Consider the following 23,793-nt stretch of genomic DNA (forward strand, 5'->3'; position numbering starts at 1 on the left):
AGATTATAGGCATGCGCCACCTCCCCTGGCTAAGTCTTCTAACTTGAAGTGGGTTTAGCATGGAGCTATCACTCAGTGTGTTTGGAACAGAAGACAGGGGTTAGTTCTAGCTGGAAAGCTTCGCAGAGCTTCACGTAGGAAGTAGCATGGGAATCTTTGGACCTGTCTTCTCTTCTGTTCTGTTGTTTTTCCTCTCCCATTCCATAGGAATCCCAAGCCTAGTTCTGTCTCAAACTCTGCCACAGTTTTCATGGTAAATCATGTTCTTCTTTAAAAATAAACAAACAAAAAGGAAAGCAAAGCAACATTATGTAACACACTCTGGGTGCATAGACCCTCTAACTGATAGAATAGGAATTTGAATTCAAGTTCCCCCAAACAGCAGAAACCCTAGAAACCAAAAAAACACAGATGCAGTCTCTCATGGTGATCCTTTTCTCTCCCATATTAAATCCTGTGATAGTTGTACAGACGCACAGGTTACCTATAAAATTCATTTGGCTCTTATTGTTTTGCCTTTTTAATATTATTTTAAACTGTGACTTGAAGGCATGTGTCTGATTTTGTCTGCCATCAGGATTTTAAGCTCTGAGTGTGTAGGTCTCATTTCTGCTACTTAAGCCTCTTCAGTGTATCTTACTCTCTTATCATCTGTCTCTTCCAAGTGATTTACACAAGGAATATACAGAGCAGAGTGTCATTAGACATGAGTTGATTTTAAACCACGCCTGTGGCTCTTCTATGAATGCCACATCTGCTTACTTTTTCAGGATGTGCTCTTTATGTTGTTAAGTGAATAATTTATAATGTGCTACAATCTTTTGTCAATCTTGATCCTCTTTCTTGCTTCAGCCATCTTCTTGGCTCCTCAAAATATAGTGAACATTATTACATGTTATAAGGAATGCTGAGCTTGCAGTATGAGGAGTAAAGTCTGGGCAAAGGGCTTCTCTTCTTTTAGGCTTTTTCACTTATAAAGTAGAGGCTGATCCCAGACCTGATTCCCCTTTGAGTTGTTAGACTATGGAAATGCTTTGGAAACTAAAAAAGTTATCTGTTTGATTTTTAGTATTTTCAATTTAACAAACATTTCCAAAGTACCTGTGGGTATATGCTTAGAGGACTTGAAGGAAGAATCAGACATGGTCTTTGCCTTCAAAGGACTTTACAGGGCTGGGGATGTGGCTCAAGCGGTAATGCGCTTGCCTGGCATGCGCGGGCGCTGGGTTTGATCCTCAGCACCACATACAAATAGAAAAGATGTTGTGTCCACTGAGAACTGAAAAATAAATATTAAAAAATTCTCTCTCTCTCTCTCTCTAAAAAAAAAAAGAGGACTTTACATACTAAATGGTCAGGCAGGTATGAATACAGAGGGACAGGAAAGTGAAGAAAGTGGGTGGGTGGGGAAAAGAATTGGGAAAAATGTTTGAATGTTGAAGTGGTGAACTTATGAAGTTCACTTCTACGCTTCACTTATCAGATGAAGATGGGGATATGGTAGTGTTCAACTAGTGATTATGACTTTTGTATAATATGTTATATTACAACAATAGGGGACAGACAGGGAACTTGAGTTCAAATTCCTGTTCTATCAATTAGAGGGTCTATGCACCCAGAGTGTGTTACATAATGTTGCTGAAAGCTCGCATTTGTCATGAGTGAAATAGAATAAATACCTCAAATAATTGTTGAGTTCAATTTAATAAAAATTTATGGGAATGTTCTCTGTGATAGCTGGATTTTGAGCTTGCAGAAGTGAAAGGACAGTTTCTCAGGAATTCTCAGACCAGGGGGAAGACAATTTTACCAAGCAAGAATGTAAAATAGAAGCCAGGAAAGCACATCCCTTGATTATGAGAACTGTATAAACATGTAGACCAAACATGAAATCTGCTTTCTACTGGAATGGTAACTTTCCATCATATCATCTTTCTGTTTGTGATCCTCACCTCTCCGTGGGCCATTTTCTCATCTTCCATTAGTCCCTAGCCTTCCTTTCTGCTGAACCCCGCGCATGTGTGTATGTGTGTGTGTGTGTGTGTGTGTGTGTGTGTGCACATGTGCACATTTTGTCAGCAGCTGGTCTCTGAAGGCTCAGGATTATTATGAAGAATAAGTATAATAGTATAAATGAGACCAACTGGGATTAACATCTGACAAATAGTAGGTAGTGACTAATGCAAACTTTCATTGTCCATGATTTGTGTGTCATCTGAACCATAGAATAGAGGGATGTCTCAAATTTTATCTGCCATATTCTGGGTACTGTTCTAACATGGGAGGCAAACAGTGAACAAAATAGATGGGAAATTCCTATTACAGTGGAACTTATATTTTATTGGGGAAGACACCATTAACAGGGTAAAAAACAAAATATTAAGTAGCATAGTTAAGTGGGAAAGAATAACTATAAATCAAAGAAGAAAGGTTGAAAGTGAAAGTTTGAATTGTTAAGATAGGGACCCAAAGAAAGCCTTACTGGAAGGTGATTTTTAATTAAGACTGGTGGTAAATGAGAGAGGGAACTGAAAGAAGAATTTTCAAGGCAGAGGGAACAAGTCCAGAGCCCTGAGGCCAAGCCCGGTATGGTTCAAGAAGGACACATGCAAAAACAGGAAGACTAGCTAGGTATACACACGCCAGTAATCCCAGCAGTTTGGGATGCAGAGGCAGAAGGATCATAAGATCAAGGCCAGCCTCAGCAATTTAGTGAGACCCTGTCTTAAAATAAAAAGTAGAAAGGGTTGGGGATGTAACGCAGTAGTAAAGTGCCTCTGGGTTCAGTCCCTGGTACTAAACAAAAAAACAAAAACAGACCAATTAGAAGGCAATAGCATTAATCCTGTGCGAATTGATAGTAATTTAGATTAAAATGGTAGAAGTGGAAGTAGTAAAAATTTATTGAAAACTGGATATAATTTAGAGGTAGAAGTAGAATTGAGAAAAATTTGTTGATGGACCAGTCATGATGAATGAGAATAAAAGAAGTCACAAATAACAGCAGATTTTTGACCAGTGCAGTTGAAATCATGGAGTTGCAATCTATTGAACTGGGGAAGACTTTAGGAGAAACATTTCAGAAGGCTGGGAGGTAGTAAATATTAAAATATAGATGGTATTTAGTCATGGAATTAGAGGAGGTGACCTTGAGAATGTATGGAGGTAGATAAAAGGCTCAAACTTGAATCTGGATCATGGCAAAATTTAGAAATTGAAAAGTTGCTGTCAGAACCAACAGGAGAAAAAACAAAACAAACACGCCAAAACCCAGGTGAGTGTAGTGTCTGGAAGCCAAGTAAAGAAAGTATTTAAAAGAGCAAGGAAGCTGGGAGCGGTGGCACACATCTGTAATCCCAGTGACTCAGGAGGCTAAGGCAGGAGGATTGCAAGTTTGAGGCCAGCAACAGCAATTTAGCAAGGCCCTAATAAGTAATTTAATGAGACCCTGTTTCAAAATATAAATAATAAATAAGTAGGACTAGGAATGCGATTCAGTGGTTAAATCTCCAGTACCTGAAAACACACACACACACTACAAAGAGTAAGGAAAAACATTTTTTAAAGGAGAGAGAAGGCTGTGATGTATCTCAGTGGTAAAGAATATGCATGAGGTCCTGGGTTTGTTCCCTAGCACTGGAGAAAAATAAAGAGGAGATAAAAGGATTATGAGGGTCAAGTGCTGCTGATATGTCAAGGAAGATGAGGGCTGAAAATTGATTACAAGTTTTTGCATGGTGGAGGTCACTGGTGACTTTGATAAGGACAGTGGTGGTGGGATGGTAAGAATGAAAATCTGGACAGAGAGTGACCAAAAGAATGGGAGGCTGAGACAGGAGGATCACAAGTTCAAAGCCAGCCCCAGCAAAAGTAAGGCACTAAGCAACTCACTGAGACCCTGTCTCTAAATAAAATGTAAAATAGTGCTGGGGATGTGGCTCAGTGGGTGAGTGCCCCTGAGTTCAATCCCCTGTATCTGTCCCCCACCAAATGGGAGAGAAGATGAAAGAACAAATAAAACTAGCTCTTTGTAGGAACTTTGCTCTGAAGGGAAAGAAACAAAGTTGTAGCTGGCATGTTAGATGGAATCAAGAAAGCATTTTTTAGTTTATCTTAGATATGTATTTTTTTTTTTTAACCCCAGGGGTGTTTAACTACTGAGCCATATCCCTGGGCCTTTTTTGTATTTTATTTAGAGACAGGGTCTCACTGAGTTACTTAGTTTCTCACTGTTACTGAGGTTGGCTTTGAACTCACAATCCTCCTGCCTCAGTGTCCTGAGTTGCTGGGATTATAGATGTTTGCCACCCCACCTGCACCCAGCCTATATATATGCTTTTAGATGAGACAAGTAACATGTTAATATGAATAACCCTGCAAAGAAGAGAATAGGAATTCTAATGCTTGAGAAATAGGGGAAGTGACTTGAGTAGTATCCTTCAATTGGTGAGGAAATTGAATCTAATATATCACTGGAGGGCTGAACATGGATTGTTCATCTGTAGTAATAGGGGAGAGGTTAGAGTTTGTGAACACAAGTACAGTTTGGTAGGTAAATCTGGAGAAGCTTGAGAAAGTTCTCATGAAAAGCAAAAATACTAGTTGAGAAAGAGATTAAGAGCAGACGAAGCATGCAATATTTAGGAAAAGGAATGGACCAGGAAAATATAGAATGATTGTCAGGTAGCATTTAAAGCCACATGAAAATGATGATCATGAGTTTAAAACTTAACTTTAGTAAGCATAAGTGGTATGTTTTCTTCCTTCCAACATTTGTACCAATGTGAGCAGTGAATAGATGGTGAATTGGATTTAACAAGATTGGATTTCATCAAACTAGTGTTAATACAAGTGGTAAAGGGGCAAAGGAATGTTTATAAAAAATTGACTAAGGAGTTTAAAGTAGTTACAGTTCTGAGGGATATGAGAATCTGAGGAGAATGGTGGGTAATGAAGTGCAGGTAGAATTAGTAGAGTTGAATGTCCAGATAGGTTGAAGGATTGTTAGAGTTGAAATGCTATAGTGAGCAAACTAAAGATAGAAGATGGTTACAGAATGAGATATTTAATATTAATATTATAGAAAGTGGGCTGGGAAAGTAGCTCAGTGGTAAAGTGCTTGCCTGGTATTTTAGTTAGCTTTTTTTGCTGCTGCCACCAAAAGACCTGACAAGAACAGTTTTGGAGGAGGAAAAGTTGACTTGGCACTCACAGTTTCAGAGGTCCCAGTTCATACATGGCTGGCTTCATTGCTGTGGGCCTGAGGTGAGACAGAATAGCATAGCAGAATGGTGTGGCAGAGGAAAGCAGCTCATCACAGGATATCAGGAAGCAGAAAGAGAGCCTCCCGCCACGTGGACAAAACATATATCCCAAAGGCACATCCCTATTGATACACCTCCTCCAGTCACACCCTTCCTGCCTACAGTTAAAATCCAGTTAATCCTTATTGGTATTAATGCACTGAATAGGTCAAGGCTCTCATAATCCAAACCTTTTACCTCTAAAGTTTTTTTTCATTTTCTCACATATAAGCTTTTGGGGGCCACTCATATCTAAACCATAACATCTGGCATGCATAAGCCCCTGGGTTCAGCCACAGTACTGCCTCCCCTCAAAAGAAAAATACTCTAGAAGGTTACAGTTATTAGTCAAGGACAAGGTCATAACCATGGAAATGAGAGGCTGAGGGTAGGGTAGAAGTCAAGATCAAAGGAAGAGAGCAAGTTAAGCAACTGAGAAGGCAGTTATAAAAGCTTATTCTAAACATTAATCTTATTTATTCAAACCTTGATACCATGTTGTCTTTTTTATTGGGTCATTTGACTTCCTAATGAATATGTTAGAACTTATTTTGAGAGTACTAAGATGCTCCATCTAAATTATCTATTTAGAAATGCTTGTTCTAGATTAAATATCAGTTTGGAAATCTCAATGGCACTGAAGGGGGAAAAATCCTACAGTGAGCTTTTGGTTTTATCTGGCAATGTTTTATAACCATTGTTTATGTAGTTATTGACATTATTATGAATTAATGACAAGAATGATTAGAATGACAGTGAGCCCGGAGCCACAATCTTTAAGGTATTAGAAGAGAGTAACCGGAGAGTAGTAAAGAGCTAGGCATGTGTGGTGACACACTATAATCCCAGCTACTTGGGAGGTTGAGACTGGAAGATCAAAAGAAAAAGGAATGTAGCTTAATGGTACAGTGTTTGCCTAGCATTGCTATGCACAAAGCTCTGTATTTCATTCCTAATTGCAGATAGGGGCAGGGGTAAGAGTAATAAAGGCCTATAAGGAGGAATGATGCTGAATTTAAATTCAAAACTGGATGTTTGTATGGAGAAGGAAATGGAAGCAACAGTAAGTTTTAAGGTTCAGTGATAGATGGGGAGTAGAGACAAAACCAGCTCCCATTTGAAAGGACTCCAAAGGAAAACATTGTCATGAGAGATAGCCAGATTTCACTTAAGGGCAAGAAGGTGAAGGGGACATTCACAGGAGAGGTTGAAGTTACAGAGGATTTTGCTAATCTTGAATTATAGAGAGTGTGGTGGAAAAGATCGGGAGGAGATGAGAGAGAGATGAGGGTCAGAACAAGCAGTGTACAGGGACACATGGGATTCAAGTTTGGGAGGTGAGGTTTGGGGAGAGGTGAGAAAGCAAACAATAAATGATATCTCTGAGAATGAGGAAGTATTTTCTGATTATAGTAAGATCATTCACACTTTTATTCATATTGGTCTTGCTGGTTAAAGTATAATTCTTGGCCCATCAGTGTGGATAATAAGAATTTGTTAGCAACGTTAAAAAATATACTACTTTGGAGTAGGAAATGGTTGTAGATGTGTTATATGTAATAATCAGATGCATATTTATTCTCCTGCAAGAAAGTTTTATTGATATCAAAGCAAATGAATATGGGCTGGGATTGTGGCTCAGTGGTAGAACACTTGCTTAGCATGTGTGAGCCACTGGGTTCAATTCTCAGCACTGCATATAAATAAATGAATAAAATAAGGGTCCATCAACAACTAAAAATATATATGAAAAAATTTAAAAAGAAGCAAATGAATAGCTTATTCTAAACATTAATCTTATTTATCCAAACACTGATAACACATTGTCTTTTTTTATTGAGGGTCATTTTACTTCCTAATGAATATGTTAGAATTTATTTTGAGAGCAGCAAAAGATGCTCCATCTAAATTATCTATTTAGAAATATTTGTTCCATATTACAAATCAATTTGGAAATCTCAGTGGTATTGGAGGGGGAAAAATCCTACAGTGAGCTTTTGATTGTCTTGAAAAGCTAATAAATGATGGTCTGTCTTATAATTTATCTGAGACGCGAAGTCTGTAGTGTTTTGTAATGACAAAAACAGTGTTTTTCTGCTATGACATGGATAAACCTTGCAGATATTATGTGAAGTGTCATTCACACAAGCAAAAATATTATGTGATTCTTACATGAGATTCCTAGAAACTTATTAAATTCATAGGAACAGAAAGTAGAAGGGTGGTTGTCAGGGTCTGGGTGGGGAGGGGCAACGGAGAGTTCTTGTTTAATGGATACGGGGAGTCACACTGGGAAGATGAGAAGCTGTGGAGATGGATGGCGGTGATGGTTACACAGCAATGTGAATATATTTAATGCACTATATTAAACTGTATACTTTAAAATGGTTAAAGTAGTAAATTTATGCTTATGTATATTTTACTGCTAAAAAGGCAAGACAAAAAATAATAAATTCCATTGTTTTGAGTATCCAGTGCCTACAAAACCATCTAAACTTTGGTCAGCTTTACTTGCATTATATCAGAAACTATGAGCCCCTTTCCCTAACACTTGCATTTATATAATAGGTAGATAAGAATAAGCACCTGGCAGGTCAGGGACAGAGATAAGTGTATAGACCAACATGGTCTAGTTCCTGAAGTTCCTTGGACATAATAAATACAGAGGCTGAAAACTTGAAGCAGGTAGGCTTTGAAGAATAGAGCCTTTGATTGTTCTGAAGCAATATAGTTCCTCCAGCAAAGACCCCCTTTATTAGAGCCCAGAGGCAGAAGAGTTGAAATCTTCACTGCTAATTGCACATGGGGCTAGCTTGACTCTAAAACTCCAGCAGAACATACAGTCAAAGTAAGGAGCTTCATTACACCATCTTCTGTTTGAATAAAATCTCTATGTCTCTCATTTTTTCCTAAAGAGAATTAGTTTAAAAATTATGCACAATAAGCTGGGCACTGTGGCATGTGCCTGTAATCCTGGCTACTTAGGTGACCAAGGCAGGAGGATTCCAAGTTTGATGCCTGCCTGGGCAATAATAAGACCCATTCTTTTTCCCCCCCTCCCCACATCTTCATACATGTATTTTGTACAATGATGAGGGTCTCCTTCCACCCTCCATGCAATTCATCTTCTCCCACCATTTCCCTCCCATCCCTCTTCCCTATCTAGAGGTAATCTTCTTGCCATGTTCTTCCTCCCTACCCCATTTTGAGTCACCCCCCTTATATCAGAGAAGACATTCGGTATTTGTTTTTTTGGGGGATTGGCTAACTTTACTTAGCATAATCTGCTGTAATGCCATCCATTTCCCTGCAAATGCCATGATCTTATTATTTTTTAGTGCTGAGTAATATTCCATTGTGTATAAATGCCACATCTTTTTTTAAAAAAGCACTCTACCACTGAATTACAATCCCAGCCCTTTGTTATGTTTTGATTAGCTGAAAAGTTATTTTTTTAAAGTGATTTTAATGGGCTAAATGCTCTGGTGGTTGAAACCTGACCTTTTGCTGATGAGCATCTCATTTTCAGGCACGCTGAAAAGCTGATTGTTGGGCTTTTGCATGTGGAAGCCTTTCAGATATTGAGATTCTTAACAGATTCCTTTAAGTCAGATTTCCCATTTCATCTTTAAATTGAAACCTTTTCTGAAATGAAATGTATGTACAGAATTGTAAAATGCAAAACTCTAATGTGCACTTCTGATTACATTGGGCAGACAGGATGAAGAAACAGATACTATCATAAAAAACTGGGCTCCTGAACTGGTGTTGTGGCTCAGTGGTAGAGTGCTTGCCTAGCACATGTGAGGCACTGGGTTCGATCCTCAGCACCACAGTAAATAAATAAATAAAACAAAGGTATTTTGTTTATCTGCAACTAATAAAAAATATTTAAAAAGAAAAACTGGGCTTCTGTGTGGGATCTGGATTGTCTCCTGGATAGGAAAAGGACATTGGGCAGTAAAACACTGGGCAGGGACAACTGGTGAAATCCAACACAATCCAAAGTTGAATTACTGGTATAAAACTCATGCTAACTACTACTACTAATACTACTACTACTGCTGCTGCTACTACTACTACTACTACCCATGCTAACTACTACTACTGCTGCTGCTTCTTCTTCTTCTTCTTCTTCTTCTTCTTCTTCTTCTTTATTCTTCTTTCTTCTTCTTCTTGGTATTGGAGATTGAGCCCAAGGGCGCTTAATCTCTGAACCATATCCCCAGCCCTTTTAAAAATTTTATGTAGAGATAGGATCTCCCAGAGTTCTTAGTGCTGCTTTGAACTCGTAATCCTCCTGCCTCAGCTTCTCAAGCCACTGGGATTACAGGCATATGCCACTGTGCCTGGCCTGCTTTCTTAAATTCATTTGGAGGAGGATTACGAGTTCTTATACTGTTAGGAAAAAATGTTAATTTCTATAATGAAATTAAGCTCTTGGATACCAATAAATGCTTTCTTCACTTATTCATCTTTCATTAATTATTTCATTAATCTAGTTAAAAAGTTTTTATAGAAGTTTTCTACTTTTGTACCAGGCCCTTTCTTTAGTAATTTAGTACTAAATAAAACAGAGATAGCCCCTTTACCTCTTTGTGTTTAAAATGAAGCAGGAAAAAAAGAATCAGGCAGACAAATTACAACCTCACTGAGTATTTAAAACAGAAAAGTTCAGTGATCTCTGGGATCATGAAATGACCTGTAGCCATGCTATATCTGGTGTTTTGATGTTCTTGTAAAACTTGAGTGGACACTATTGAGAAACAGAGATAGGAATGATAATATTCTTTCCGTATTTCCCCTTAGGTTCTGTGCTTTATCTTTCCAGAACTGCTTGATGTTCTCTGAATGTCTCGCTCTGTGCTGGTATAATCTCACAAATGGCCTTTCCTTCTTTTCTTTCTGTAGAATTCATGTCATCCTTCAGAACATATCTTTTTTTGAAACCTATAGTTTCTCTCCTATTAAATAGGTTTAGGTTTAGCCACATATAACAGAAATCTAAAATAATAATGGATTAAAAGCATAGAGTTTTATTTTTCATGTAAAAAAAAGTAAGAGGTCCCTAGTCCAGAGCTAAAATGGTTGTTTCATGAGCTTATCAAAGCTGCTTCTGCCTTTCTGGGTTTAAGGTTTCCATTCTTCAGATTACAGGGAAAAGAAGACCACTGAGCTCTAATCATCATGTTTAATTCTAGATGGTGGGGAATAGTCAAGGGAAATGGAAGGGCAGGGAGGAAGAATATCTTTTCCCAAGCTAGCACAATTCCTTTTATTCAGCCCTCCCAGAAGTTCTTCCTGGAATTTCATTTACGCCTCACAGAACAGAACTTATCAGATAGCCACCCCTATCTAACTTGGAGGCTGGGAAATAGAATCCTTTAACTGAGCATATTGCTGCCAAGTGACAGCACAGCATTTCACCGTCCCCTCATTTTAGTTGTTCTTTCTTTATATTCTGACAGTATACTAACTGTACTAGATTGCCATTAATTGCCAGTTTCCATGGCTATCGGAAATTTTGTCCCATCGACCTCTGAATCTGTAACACGTTACGCAAGGCCCAATACAAGAACATGAGTTCATGTATATAAAATGAAAATGTTGGGGCTGGGGGTGTCACTATAACTTCTTCTTGAATCAATAACTTGTATTTTTAGCAGCTTTATTGTGGTATAATTTGTAGATGATAAAATCCACCCATTTTGAGTTTATAATGCAATGTTTTAGCAAATTTACAAAGTTGTACAACTGTCACCAAAATCTAAACTATTCTAAGTCCAGAGAAATCTCTTTGATTCTATTTATTGTCAATCTTCATTTCTTTTGAGTTCTAGACAACCAAAAATCTATTGTCTGTCTCTGTAGACTTGCCTGTTCTGAACATTTCGTATAAATAGAATGATAAAATACATTTTTTTTTCGCTTTGGCTCTTTTCCTTTGGCACAATATTTTCAGAGTTAATCCATATTGTGACATGGATTAGTAGTTTATCCCTTTTTATTTGCTGTTTGTTGATCCTTAAAATTTTTAAGTTTATTCTTCCAGTGGTTACTTTAGGTATTAAAATATGCATCCTAACTTATTATTACTTATGGCATTATAATATTTCAGATACAGAACTAATGTCAATAAAATATAGAAAATTTGCTCTTATATAGCTCCATTCCCATGCTCCTTTACTTTGGACTCTTATGTTTATATTATATGTTTATATTACATCCTTACATATCATAAAGCTAACAATACAGTTTTATAGTTAAACAGTTAAGAAAAAAAATACTGTACTATTATATATCCTATCTATCTGGTTACCTTTACTGGTGCTCTTTAGTTTTTTGTATGAATTTGAATTACTATTATCACTTCCTTTCAGTATTAGTATTTCTTTAGTGTTTTTTTTTTTTTTTTTTTTTTAAACACAGGTTGCTAGCAGTGAATTCTCTCAATTGTTACTTGTCTGGAAATGTATTTATGTGGCCTTCAATTTCAAAAGATAGGTTTAATAAGAAGTCATCTGTTAATCTTATTAGTGTTGTCTTTTATCTGGGAAGTTGTTTTCTCTTTCCATTTTTGGAAAGTTCCCATTGATTTTCAGTGGTTTTACTGAATATTTTACCATATATAGGTATGGATCTTTTTGTGTTTATACTGCTTGGAGTTCATTGTGTTTGTTGGATGGGCATTTAATTTTAGTTATACCTGGACATAATGTCTTCACTTTGTTTGTTCATTTTTATGTGGTGCTGAGGATTGAACCCAGTGCTTCACATGTGCAAGGCAAGCACTCTGCCACTGAGCCACGACCCCAGCCCAGCCTTTTTAAAAAAAACCAGGAGGCAGCCTGCTTATAAGAAAAAAGGTTTTATTTAACTCACCATTTTGCAGGCATGGTACAGGTTCTTGTGACACCCTCCCCCCACCCCTAGTTGCAGCCCCTTATGATTAATTTTAGTGGTAGTAGCATATGTGAAAGCAGGAGATCACATCATCAGACATGAAGCCAGAAAGGATGGGATCCCATAATCCCTTACAAGGTCAAGTCTCAAGTGGCTTAAGGACTTCCCACTAGGCTCCACTTAAAGTTTCCAGTTCATTTCCTTGTACCACCACCCTGAATACCATGTCTCCAACGCATAAACCTTTTTGTTGTTATTGTTGTTGTTAAGTCAAATTTGGGAAGTTTGGGGCCATTATATCTTAAAAGATTTTTTTCTTTCTACTTCTCTCCTCCTTTTGAGACTCTTATTACTTGTATGTTTTTTTTTAATATCCTGTAGATCTCTGAGACTCTTATTTTTCTTCATCTGTTCTTTTGTTTTTTATATTGCATAATCTATATTGCTCTGCCTTCAAGTCTAGTAATTCTGCCAACTCAGATTTGCTGTTGAGCCCCTCTTTAATGTTTCATTTCAAAAAACAATTTCAGTTTGGTTCTTTTTACTTCTGTAAATTTTGTTTATTGATATTATGTGTTCGATGAGTCAAATTATATTTTCATTTTAATTATTTAAAGTATGACTTTCTTTAGTTCTAACATTTATAAATGCTGCTTTGAAGATTTTATCTCCTGATATCAATATTTTGATTGTATAATATTTGGATCTAACATTGCCTGTCTTTATTTCTTTATTTCCTGCCTTTATTCCAAATAGGCCATGCTTTGCATTTTTCATGATTTTTGTTGTTGAAAGGCATATGTTTAAAACACTATATTGTTGCAACTCTTGATTCAGATCTCTCACCACTGAGAGGGTATTGTTGCTAGAGTTTTTGTTTAGTGACTTTGAGTCTTTTGTAAATTGGTCATTTTTTTTTTCACTGTGTGACTACTGGTGTCTCTGGTCATATTTCTTAAATTTTTGGGGGGCAGGGGATACCAAGGATTGAACTCAGAGGCACTCAACCACTGAGCTACATCCCCAGCCCTTTTTGTATTTTATTTAGAGACAGGGTCTCACTGAGTTGCTTAGTATTTCACTGTTGCTGAGGCTTGGCTTTGAACTCACGATCCTCCTGCCTCAACCTCCTGAGCTGCTGGGATTACAGGTGTGTGCCTCTGCATCTGGCATATTTCTTAAAATTTTTATTTTAATTTTCAAATTTGACTTTCTAAAGACCACTCCTGGGCATTGATTAGTGGCCAGCCAATCATTGGTCAGGGGTTGTGCTTAAATCCTAGGCTTGGAAGACTTTTATTTTACGCTTTGCTAATGGATCTGTATGTGGTTTGGGAAAATGCATTCAATTTATGACTCTGCTTTGGCTTTTAGTTTTGGTGAGTTCAAGGCCTTTTTATGTTCACTTAAGGTCAGTAGTTAGGATTCTCTCAAGTGTTTCCTAAGTAAGTGTTATGCCTTTTGGACCACTAGGGATCCCATGAAAGATTATCAACACTCACTATACTGGTTTTTTTCCCTAGAATCTTCTTAAAATTTTTGGTTTATCTTGGATTTATGGTTTGTACCAACTAGTATTATGGCCTCAGAGTAGCTGAAGTAGTGGCCTTCCTGGATCCTGGATTATTTGCTATTGTTCTCCAGATTGTCTCACTGTTGTATTTGAACAATGACTCTGGGCCTGGCATTTTCCATGCTCAGCTTCAAATTAAATTGTCCTACTCTGGTAGCAGTAGTTCTCTTGGCCTAGTCTGTCCCCTCCCCCACTATCCCAGAGAATTAACCCCAGGAGCTGGGGGCCTTGGAAATAAGGATAGCTCCAGGCTAAAATGTCATACACTTTCACCAGTATTAATTTGGTTCAGTGGTTTTTCTCACTTTAATGTATGCATTTAATTTTAGAGAACTAACTGGTATGGTGGTACATGCCTATAGTCCCAACTACTTTGGAGGCTAAGGCAGGAATATTGCTTGAGCCCAGGAGTTTTGAGGCCAGCCTGGGCAGCATAGTGAGACCACATCTTTTTTTTTTCTTAAGTTGTAGTTGAACACAATACCTTTATTTTATTTATTTATTTTTATGTGGTGCTGAGGACTAAATCCAGAGCCCTGCAAGAGTTAGGCAAGTGCTCTACCGCTGAGCCACAACCCCAGCCCCTGAGACCACATCTTAAAAACAAAAACAAAACATTTCAGGGGTTGGGAGAATAGCTTGGTAGTAAAGTGTTTGTCTAACATGCTTTATGCCATGGGTTTAGTTTCCAACATCTCAAAATAAATAAATAAAGGAAGAACTGCCCCCAGCAAAACCCCAGAGGCCTGAAAAGGCTGTAGTATTTTTTTCTCTCCTCTTTTCTTCTTTTGTGCGGTATTGGGAGATCCAACCCATGGCCCACACATGCTAGACAAGTGCTCTACCACTGAACTACATCCTCAGCCCTTTATATTTTATTTTATTTTGAGACAGGACTTCACTAAGTTATTGCCACCTAGACCTTGTGTCTTCTCTCATCAGCCTCCCAAGTCATTGGTATTACAGATGTGTGCCACTACATCCAGCTTGAAATGATTGTTTTTGATCATTTTGTTCCATTGTAGTTTTGCTTTTTGGGGAGAGAGTTTGCTGAGCACTCTGGCTATTTCAGAATTTTCATCCCCTTGTAGTATTATTATTATTACTACTACTTTCTAATTTTCTTTCTTTTTTTGTTACTGGGGATTGAACTCAGGTTGCTTTACCATAGAGCTATAACCCCAGTCCTGTTTATTTTTTATTTTGAAATAGGGTCTTGCTAAAAAAAAAAAAAAAAAGAAAAAAAGATAGGGTCTTGCTAGGTTGCTTAGGCTGGCCTTGAATTTATCCTCCTGCCTTAGCCTCCTGAGTCTTTGGGATTACAGATATGTGCCAGTGTGCATGGTTTTGCTGCTGTTTTGAAAGAAATAGTCCACAGTTGTTTTGAGGGCAGCAGCAAGCCACTTGTAGAAAGAACAGTGGGCAGAAAATCTTAGGGTGCAAACCAGCTTCATCAGCACCTCTATTTTATTTCACATACATCATATTACTTCTGGGTTCACCTTGACTTGTTCAGCCTAAGATGAATCTCTTTGAGAAGTAGGTCATGGAGAGACCAATGGAGCAAAGTGGTTGACTAGAGCATGCCAAAAAGTGCCAAATGCCTTAAAGCTTTTTTAAAGTTGTCTTTGGAGAAGCATGAAAAATGGCTCATTATTCATTCAACTATTATGTACTGGTGATATAAGACAAAAGAAACAGCACCCTTATTTTCATAGAATTTACTCTAATGAAGGAAAGAATAAGCAAATAAGAAAAAAAAATTAGGTAATAGTTGTTGCTTTGAATGTTTTTTCCCTTCAAAACTCATTGAAATTTAATTGCCAGTGTAACAACATTGGGAAGTGAGGCCTTTAAGAAGTGATTAGGCTGTTGGGTGGGGTGGCACATGCCTGTAATCACAGTTGCTCTGGAGACTGAGGCAGGAGGGTGACAAGTTCCAGGCCAGCCTCAATAAATTAGCAAAAATTCTGTCTCAAAATAAAAAGGTCTAGGGATATAGATCCATGGTAAAGCACCTTCGGGTTCAATCCCAAGTACTACAAAAAATTTAAAAAGTAAATAAATAAAAGAAGTGATTAGACCATGAGAGCTCTGCTCTCGTGGGTGGGTTTAATGCCTTTAAAAAACGGCTTTCCGTAGGTTTCAGGTAGGTTCTCTTTCTTGTCCTTCTGCCTTCCACCATGGGATGATGTATCATTAAGGCTCTTTCTAGATGCCAGACCCTTGAGCTTGGTTTCCCAGCCTCTAGAATTACAAGAAATAAGTTTCTGTTCAATATAAATTACCCAGTCTCAAGTATTTTGTTATAGTAACACAAAATGGGCTAAGACAGGTGTCAATAGGAAAAGTAAAGCAGGATGAGAGGACAGAGAATAACATCATATGGAGGAGCTATTTTGCAAAGGTTGGTTAAAGAAGGCATTTCTGATTGCCAAGGTGATGTTTGAGCAGAGACCTAAAGGAAATGAGGGAACATTCCATTTGCATATCCAGGAAGAAGGGCATTTAGATGTGGCAAAGAGCAAGTATGAAGACTTTGAAGCACCAATAAGTGTGGTGTGTTCAGAGAAGAGCAAGGAGGTCATTGTCATTGGAATAGTGGAAATAAGGGTATAGTTGTCAGAACTGCAACTAGAGAGATAGTTGTACAAGGCCAGATCATATAAGGTCTTACAGACTCTTATAAGGACTTTAGATTTTTTTTTTTTTCTGAATAAAATGAGAAGCTGGCATAAGTAAAGTAGACTTTATGGTGGTTCAACCCCAGGGAATAGGGACAGCTTCATACTTGACTCTGGAAAGATGGGGGGCAGGACTTGCATGGTGGGTACTCCTAAGTTTGTCTTACTGTAAAACTGAAATCAGATCAGATGGGTAGTGTATGGCAGCTAAGATTCTAGTCATCTGGCAGGAACAGAGAGAGGCAAGGCTTTATTCTCTTGTAACTGCCCATGTATGCCCAGCAGGGACCCAGCAGGTGGTGGTAGTATAATGGATACGAACTGCCTCCATGGTGGGATTTATCAGGGTCCAAACAGAGCACCAGGACCCCTGAGGTGTAGGGGGGTTGAAAACCTGGAATTCCAGAGGAAAATTCAGTGCAAGGCTAGGAGACAGAGGAGCCTGGGAGAGTTACCTAGCCTAGTGGAAGTAGCATAGACATTGTAGTCAGTTTGAAACTGACCTTTTCTCACTTCTTATTTGAGACCTTGGGCAAAGAGACTTTCTCTTGGCTTAAGTTTACTTATCTGTCATATAGTAAAAATAAAACCTATTTTGGAAGATCTTCGTGACCTAATAAGACTTATAAGAACTTACTAAGATTCTAGCACAGTACCTGTCACATGATGGACAATAAATGGTAGCTGCTGGTAGTAAAGTAATATTTAAAGTGGTACTAAAGATTAATCCTTTCAGAGTATTGTGTATCAATCATTGTTCTAAGCAGAACTTTTGAGTAACTTTAAGTCCAAATCTAAATTTTTATTCTTCACCCAAACCTGCTCCCCTCATAGTTTTCATCTCAGTTAAATGGGATTTTTATCATTCCAGTTCCTTAAATCACTACTGGAGTCATCCTTTGTTTTCTTTCCAGACCCTATATTCAATTCATCAGCAATTTCTGTCAGCTTAATCATCGAAATATGACTTTCCACCACCACCAATCACTACCACCAGCCATTCAACCACTACCATCTTACTTTCTTTCTTTTTAAAAAAATTTTTTTAATAGTAGTTGGACAAAATACCTTTATTTTATTTATTTATTTTTATGTGGTGCTGAGGATTGAACCTAGGGCCTCGCACATGTTAGCAAGCACTGTATCACTGAGCCACAACCCCAGCCCCCTATCTTTCATCTGAACTATTTCAGTAGCCTCCTAATTTATTACCCTACTTCTCTTGCTTTTTGGCATCTGATCTTAGCACCACAGAGTAATTGTCTTAAAATGAAGTCAAATCATGTCATTCTTTTGCTCAAAGCACTGCAGTATCTTCCAATTTGTATTAGTCAGTGTTCTTCAGAGAGACAGAACCAATGGGATACCTATTATAGATTCATGAGATGGAATTTATTAGAGGAATTGGCTCACACAACTATGATAGCTAAGGAGTACATGACAGGCAGTCTGCAAACTGAAGATCTTGGGATGCTGGTAGCATAGCTCAGTTCAAGTCTAAAGGCCTCAGAACCGAGAAAGCTAATGGTGTAACTCTCAGTCCAAGGCCAAAAGCCTGTGAACCTGGAGAGCTGATGGTGTAAGTCCTCGAGTCCAAATGCCCGTGAGCTGACAGTTCTGATGTTCAAGGCAGTAAGAAAAGGCCTATCCTCAAACCCACATAAATACAGTTATCTCATACTAGACAAAGGCATCATAAACATACATTGGAGAAAAGAAAAACATACATTGGTGCTGGGAAAACTGCAAATCCATATGTAGCGAAATGAATCAGACCCCTATCTTTCACCAAGCACAAAACCTGACTCCAAGTGTATCAAGGACCTAGGCATTAGACCAGAGACCCTACACCTACAAAAAGAAAAAGTAAGCCCAACTCTCCATAATGTCTGCTTAGGAACCAACTTCCTCAAGAAGACTCCTAATGTGTAAGAAGTAAAATCAAGAATCAATAAATGGGAAAAGCTTCTTTACAGGAAAGGAACGAATCAAGAACATGAAGAGAGAGTCTACAGAATGGGAGAAAATCTTTGCCACCTCAAATACAGTGTTAATCTCAAGGATAGATAAAGAACTCAAAAACTTAACACCAAAAACCAAATAACCCAATCAATAAATGGGCAAAAGAACTGAACAGGCACTTCACAGAAGAAGAAATACAATGGATCAACAAATATATGAAAAAATGTTCAACATTTTCTAGCAAATAGAGAAATGCAAATCAAAAGTACTCTAAGATTTTATTTCACTCCAGTCAGAATGGCAGTTACTAAGAATACAAGCAACAATAGGGTACACTCATACCCTTTTGCTGGTGGGACTGCAACCTGGTACAACAATATGGAAAGCAGTATGGAGATTCCTCAAAAAATTTGGAATGGAACCATTTGACCCAGTTATCCCATTCCTAATGTTATACTCAAAGGACGTAAAATCAGCAGAGCTGCAGGGACACAGCCACATCAATGTTTATAGCTGCTCAGTCCACAGTAGCTAAGCTATGGAACCAACCTAGGTACTCTTCAACAGATGAATGGATAAAGAAAGTGTGATATGTATACACAGTGGAATATTACTCAACCATAAAGAAGAATGAAATTATGGCATTTGCTGGTAAAAGGATGGAACTGGAGACTATCATGCTAAGTGAAATAAGCCAATCTCCCCCAAACCAAAGGCTGAATGTTCTGTCTGATATGCACATGCTAACACATAATGGGAGTGGAGGAAGAATAGAAGTTCATTCAATTAGACAAAGGGGAATGAATGAGAGGAGGGATGGGAATAGGAAAGACAGTAGAATGAATTGGACATAACTTTCCTATATACATGTGTGAATACATGACCAGTGTAACTTCATATCATGTTCAATTCCAAGAAGGGGAAATTATATTCCATGTATGTATAATATGTCAAAATATACTCTATTGTCATGTGTATCTAAAAAGAACAAATAAAAATTTTTAAAAGGGGGAAGGTCTACCCAGCTCTTGGAGCAGAGACCAATTCACCTTCCGTATTTATTCTGTCCTAGCTGGCCAATGAGAGTGGTACCTGCCCTCTCTGAGGGCAGATCTTCCCCACCTCATCTGCTAAAACTCAAATGCTAATCTTCTCTGAGAGCAACCTTTCAGACAAACCCCAAATAATTCTTTACCAAGTATTTCTTAATTCAGCCATTTAATATGCTAAAATTTACCATTAGGAGGCGGGTTGTAGCTTAGTGGTTGAGCACTTACCTTGCATGCAACAACAACAACAACAACAACAACAAAAACCCATTACAACCTAGCCTGCAAAGTATTTCTCAAACATATTTTCACTTCAGGGCATTTTTGCCTGGCGCATGCTGGGCAAGTGTGCTTCACCACTGAGCTGCTCTGCCAGGGAGTTTTTATTTGCTATTTCCTCTGCTTGGACAGTTCCTTGTTAAAGTATTACATGGCTCTTTCGATTTATTCGGGTCTTTGCTCAGATGTTACTCTGACATTTTGACTAATCACCATATTTAAAATAGAAACTCTGGTCCTAGCACTCCTACACTCACTCTAAGTTGATTTCTTTATAGCATTTATTGCCATCTAATATACTGGTATTTCAGTTTTTAGAAAATTCTGTCTACTCTTCCCCAGTTAGAATATAAGTAGAGATTTTTGTTGTTCTTGTTCACTGCTATTTAGTTTCTTTATGTATGGAAATTGCATTTGGGGAAGAGTGCTCCTTAAACTGTTTGAACATCAAAATCTTTTTTGGAACTTAAATACTTACTTAGATTCTATCATAAAATACTGACTTTAATTTGGAAACTGGGAATTCTGTCTGTCCTTAGGCAGCTTCCCAGAAGTGGCTGTCATAAGCTTATTTCAAATTTTTAACCCCTGACAGATCTCTTTTCTGTCAGTCATTACTTGGGATTGGAATTGATGCTGATATGAAATACTGCCCCAGGCATGGTCTCTTCCTGTGCTAGTTGCCGTCATTTTAAAACAATAGGAGACCAGTTCCTTTGATTATGAAAAACAATTTTATATTTTCTCCAATCAGCAATACAGAGTGTTTTCTCAATAAGAGGGTGCCCTGATGTTTATAGGCTCAGTTGTGCTGCCCAGCGCTTGTCTTAGTCATTTTGTGCTGCTGTAAAGGCATACTGTAGCCTGGGTAATTTATTGGGGCAGTTTGGGGAAGCTAGGAAGTTCAGTATCATTGTTCTGGGATCTGGCAAGTGCCCTCTTACTGTGTCATCCTGTGGCAGAAGAGAAGAAGGGTTAAAAGAAGATAAAAGACAGCAAGAGGGAACCAAACTCATTCTTTTTTTTTAATATTAATTTTTTAGTTGTAGTTGGACACCATACCTTTATTTATTTATTTTTATGTGGTGCTGAGGATCGAACCCAGGGCCTCACACATGCTGGGCGAGCATTCTACCACTGAGCCACAACCCCAGCCCCAAAACTCATTCTCTTATAAGGAACTCTCTCCCATGATAACAGCTTTAATTTATTCATTCATGAGAGCAGATCCCTCATGGCCTAATCACCTCTTAAAGGTCCCACCCCTTAATACTGTCACAATGACCAGTAAGTTTCCACAAGCTTTTTGTGGATCCATTGGTGAATGGATAGCAGCACCTTAATAGTCTCCCTCATGCTGACTTACTATGCAGAGAACTGGGTGAATAGAAGGGAGACACCCAAGACAGGAAAAGTATATAAGCAGGTCCTCTGTGTTGTCATCCTCACATTTGCACCATTGTCATACCATCCTTGTTTACTCTGCATGTCACTTTAGAGTTTGTGACATAATATCTGTGATGTCTTGTAATTTTCAACTCTGGTTGTGAAATATTTTTTCCTAAGTTGAGCTAAAATATACATATCTTCTTTAACTTTCATCTTCAAGTTGTTGTGGTTTTAGTTTATAGACAGATGGTACTTTTATCTAGGCTGTGACCCTGAGGTGGTTTGCCAAGGCTGCATATTGGGTAGGCTTCGGGAAGTTCTGGCCTCTGAAATTGACTGGCAGCATTATCCCTTTTGCCTGTCTGATGGCCCTAACTTCCTCTCCTTGGGAATCTATCCTTTCTCTACCTCTCATTTCAGATTCCTGGACAGACTGATTAGTCTCAGAACAGTTGTCATCAGGCCAGCTGTTCACTGCCTGCTTTCAACATTGAACTTATTTCCTATTCTGAGGTGTTAGAAAAGTTAATGACCTAAAAAATTGCCCATTTATCATATGAACCTAGTTAGGAGGGAATATTTTGATTTTTATGAAGTGTAAATAATATATTTAGGGCTAGGGCTATAGCTCAGTTTGTAGAGTGCTTGCCTAGCATGTGTGAGGCACTGGGTTTGATCCTCAGCACCACATAAAAATGAAATAAAGGTATTGTGTCCATCTACTATAAAAACATTTCTTAAAAATAATATATTTGTAGACACATTTTTAAACAGTATCAGCCTGTAAGAAATGGCTACCTAAACAAGGTTGGAACAAATTGACTGGTTAATAGAGCTTAATGACAGATTTTCCATTAATCCGAATAGGAGAATGTACTTCATTAAGATAATTAACAGAACACTTGTGCAAGTGACAGTTCCTGCACACAAATTTCTAAGTTTATTTTTTCTCTTGAATGAATATGTAAAGAAATTCTGGCTGTTTCCTTGTGTACATTAAAATGTTCAATGGGGGGCTGGGGTTGTGGCTCAATGGTAGAGTACTTGCCTCGCATGGGTGAGGCACTTGGTTCTATCCTCAGCACTGTATACAAATAAATAAATAAAGATATTGTGTCCATCTATAACTAAAAATAATTTTTTTAAAATGTTCAATGGCAGTGAACCTCTCTTCATCTTTTTTTCTTTAAAGCTGCGTAACTGGTATCTTGTCCTCTGCAGGTACAGGAATAGGTAAGACACTTGCTACTCTTCTTTCCAGCAGGCTGTTGTGTTCATCATCAGGCATCGGACTCCCTTAGTGAACCACAGAAGTATATAATTTTCCAGCATATAATTTTGAGCTAGTATCATTAGAATTAGAAAGCACCTCAGAGATCCTAAACTAATTCATTTTATATCAGGGTATTAAAATATATATATATAGAGAGAGTGACCTGGCCAATGCCACACTAATGGCTAATGACAGAGCTCTCAGTAGGATAGTGTAATTAACACTGAACTGAGAACCTGAGTTGACATTAAACAAGTTGTATCACTGCTCTGCTTCTCAATATCTTCATCTGTAAAATGGGAAAAGTATTTTGTATAGTATGTTGTTTAGTTCTTTTTATTACTAAACTATGATTCTTCCCTTGGAGCATAAATTGGAGATTTAAGAAGAAAAACTTATGTCAAGGAAAATGAGCAATTAATAATTAATTCTGTTTTCTTTGTTTTCTCTGTAGGATCCTCAGTCTTCCACAATGAACCCTGTTTACAGCCCCGTGCAGCCTGGGGCTCCTTATGGTAACCCTAAGAACATGGCCTACACGGGTGAGTGGTGTGAGAAAGGCTCTTGTGAGAAATGGGGGTTGATGTCATTGCAAAATAACTTTCTGAGTGACTTGGTGTGCTATGCCTTCAAAAGTCCTTAAGCTTGGGTACTTGGAGAAGATATATCTGAGGTCAAGTAATGATGAAAGTGTGACATTCTTCACTAAGAGTCATTGAATTGTTCACTGGGCACCTATCATGGGTCTAGCCTATGCTGGGCACTACCATATACCTTATTTCACTTCATTCTTAAAGAAAATTCTACATAGTAGAGCTTATTATCACCATTTTACAGATGAGAAAATCAAAGTCACATAGTCAAAAGTACAAAACAAAATTAGATCTTCAAACTTGGCTCAGGTGATTCTGAAGGTATTAATTGCAGACCAGCTGTTTCTTACTACTGTACTTTTATTTATGTTGTCTCTTTGTCTTGAATGCTGCTGTTTCCTGACTGCTTTACTTTATTCCTTAAGAAATCAACTCTTATTTTGGACAGTACTTTTCCAGAAAGCATACTTTCCTTTACTCAACTTTAGGCAAGTTTTCCAAACTTCTAGAGCCTCGGAGTTCTCATGTATTTAACAGGGACATTACCCTACTTTATAGGGGTGCTGAAAGAATTACAAGAGCTAGTGTAAAGCACTCAGCACTTACAAAGTAAGTGTTTAGTAATGATTATTATTATTTACAAACAAATAAAGTCAGAGAGAACTTATGGCAGTAGAAGCCAATGAGAAGATGTAAGTTGTCTAGCATGGTGCTTAGCACATCACAAACCTTCAAAAACATTAATAAATATAAATGAAGGTGGAGGTAACAGTATAAACAATCAC

The 23,793-nt window shown here is 37.9% G+C and overlaps 1 protein-coding gene across 5 annotated transcripts in view; it reads left to right on the plus strand.

Moving 5' to 3' along the window:
- Positions 1 to 23,793, plus strand: part of Fam168a (family with sequence similarity 168 member A) — a 185,741-nt gene that overhangs the window by 96,261 nt on the left and 65,687 nt on the right. For all 5 annotated transcript variants that reach the window (XM_076846663.1, XM_076846664.1, XM_076846667.1 and 2 more), the window contains exon 2: positions 22,870 to 22,957. In XM_076846663.1, coding sequence (XP_076702778.1) covers positions 22,888 to 22,957 — 70 coding nt within the window. In that variant the 5' untranslated portion in view covers positions 22,870 to 22,887. The remainder of the gene's footprint in view (positions 1 to 22,869; positions 22,958 to 23,793) is intronic.

This window comes from Callospermophilus lateralis, chromosome 2, assembly GCF_048772815.1.
Source record: "Callospermophilus lateralis isolate mCalLat2 chromosome 2, mCalLat2.hap1, whole genome shotgun sequence".
NCBI classification, from domain to species: domain Eukaryota; kingdom Metazoa; phylum Chordata; class Mammalia; order Rodentia; family Sciuridae; genus Callospermophilus; species Callospermophilus lateralis.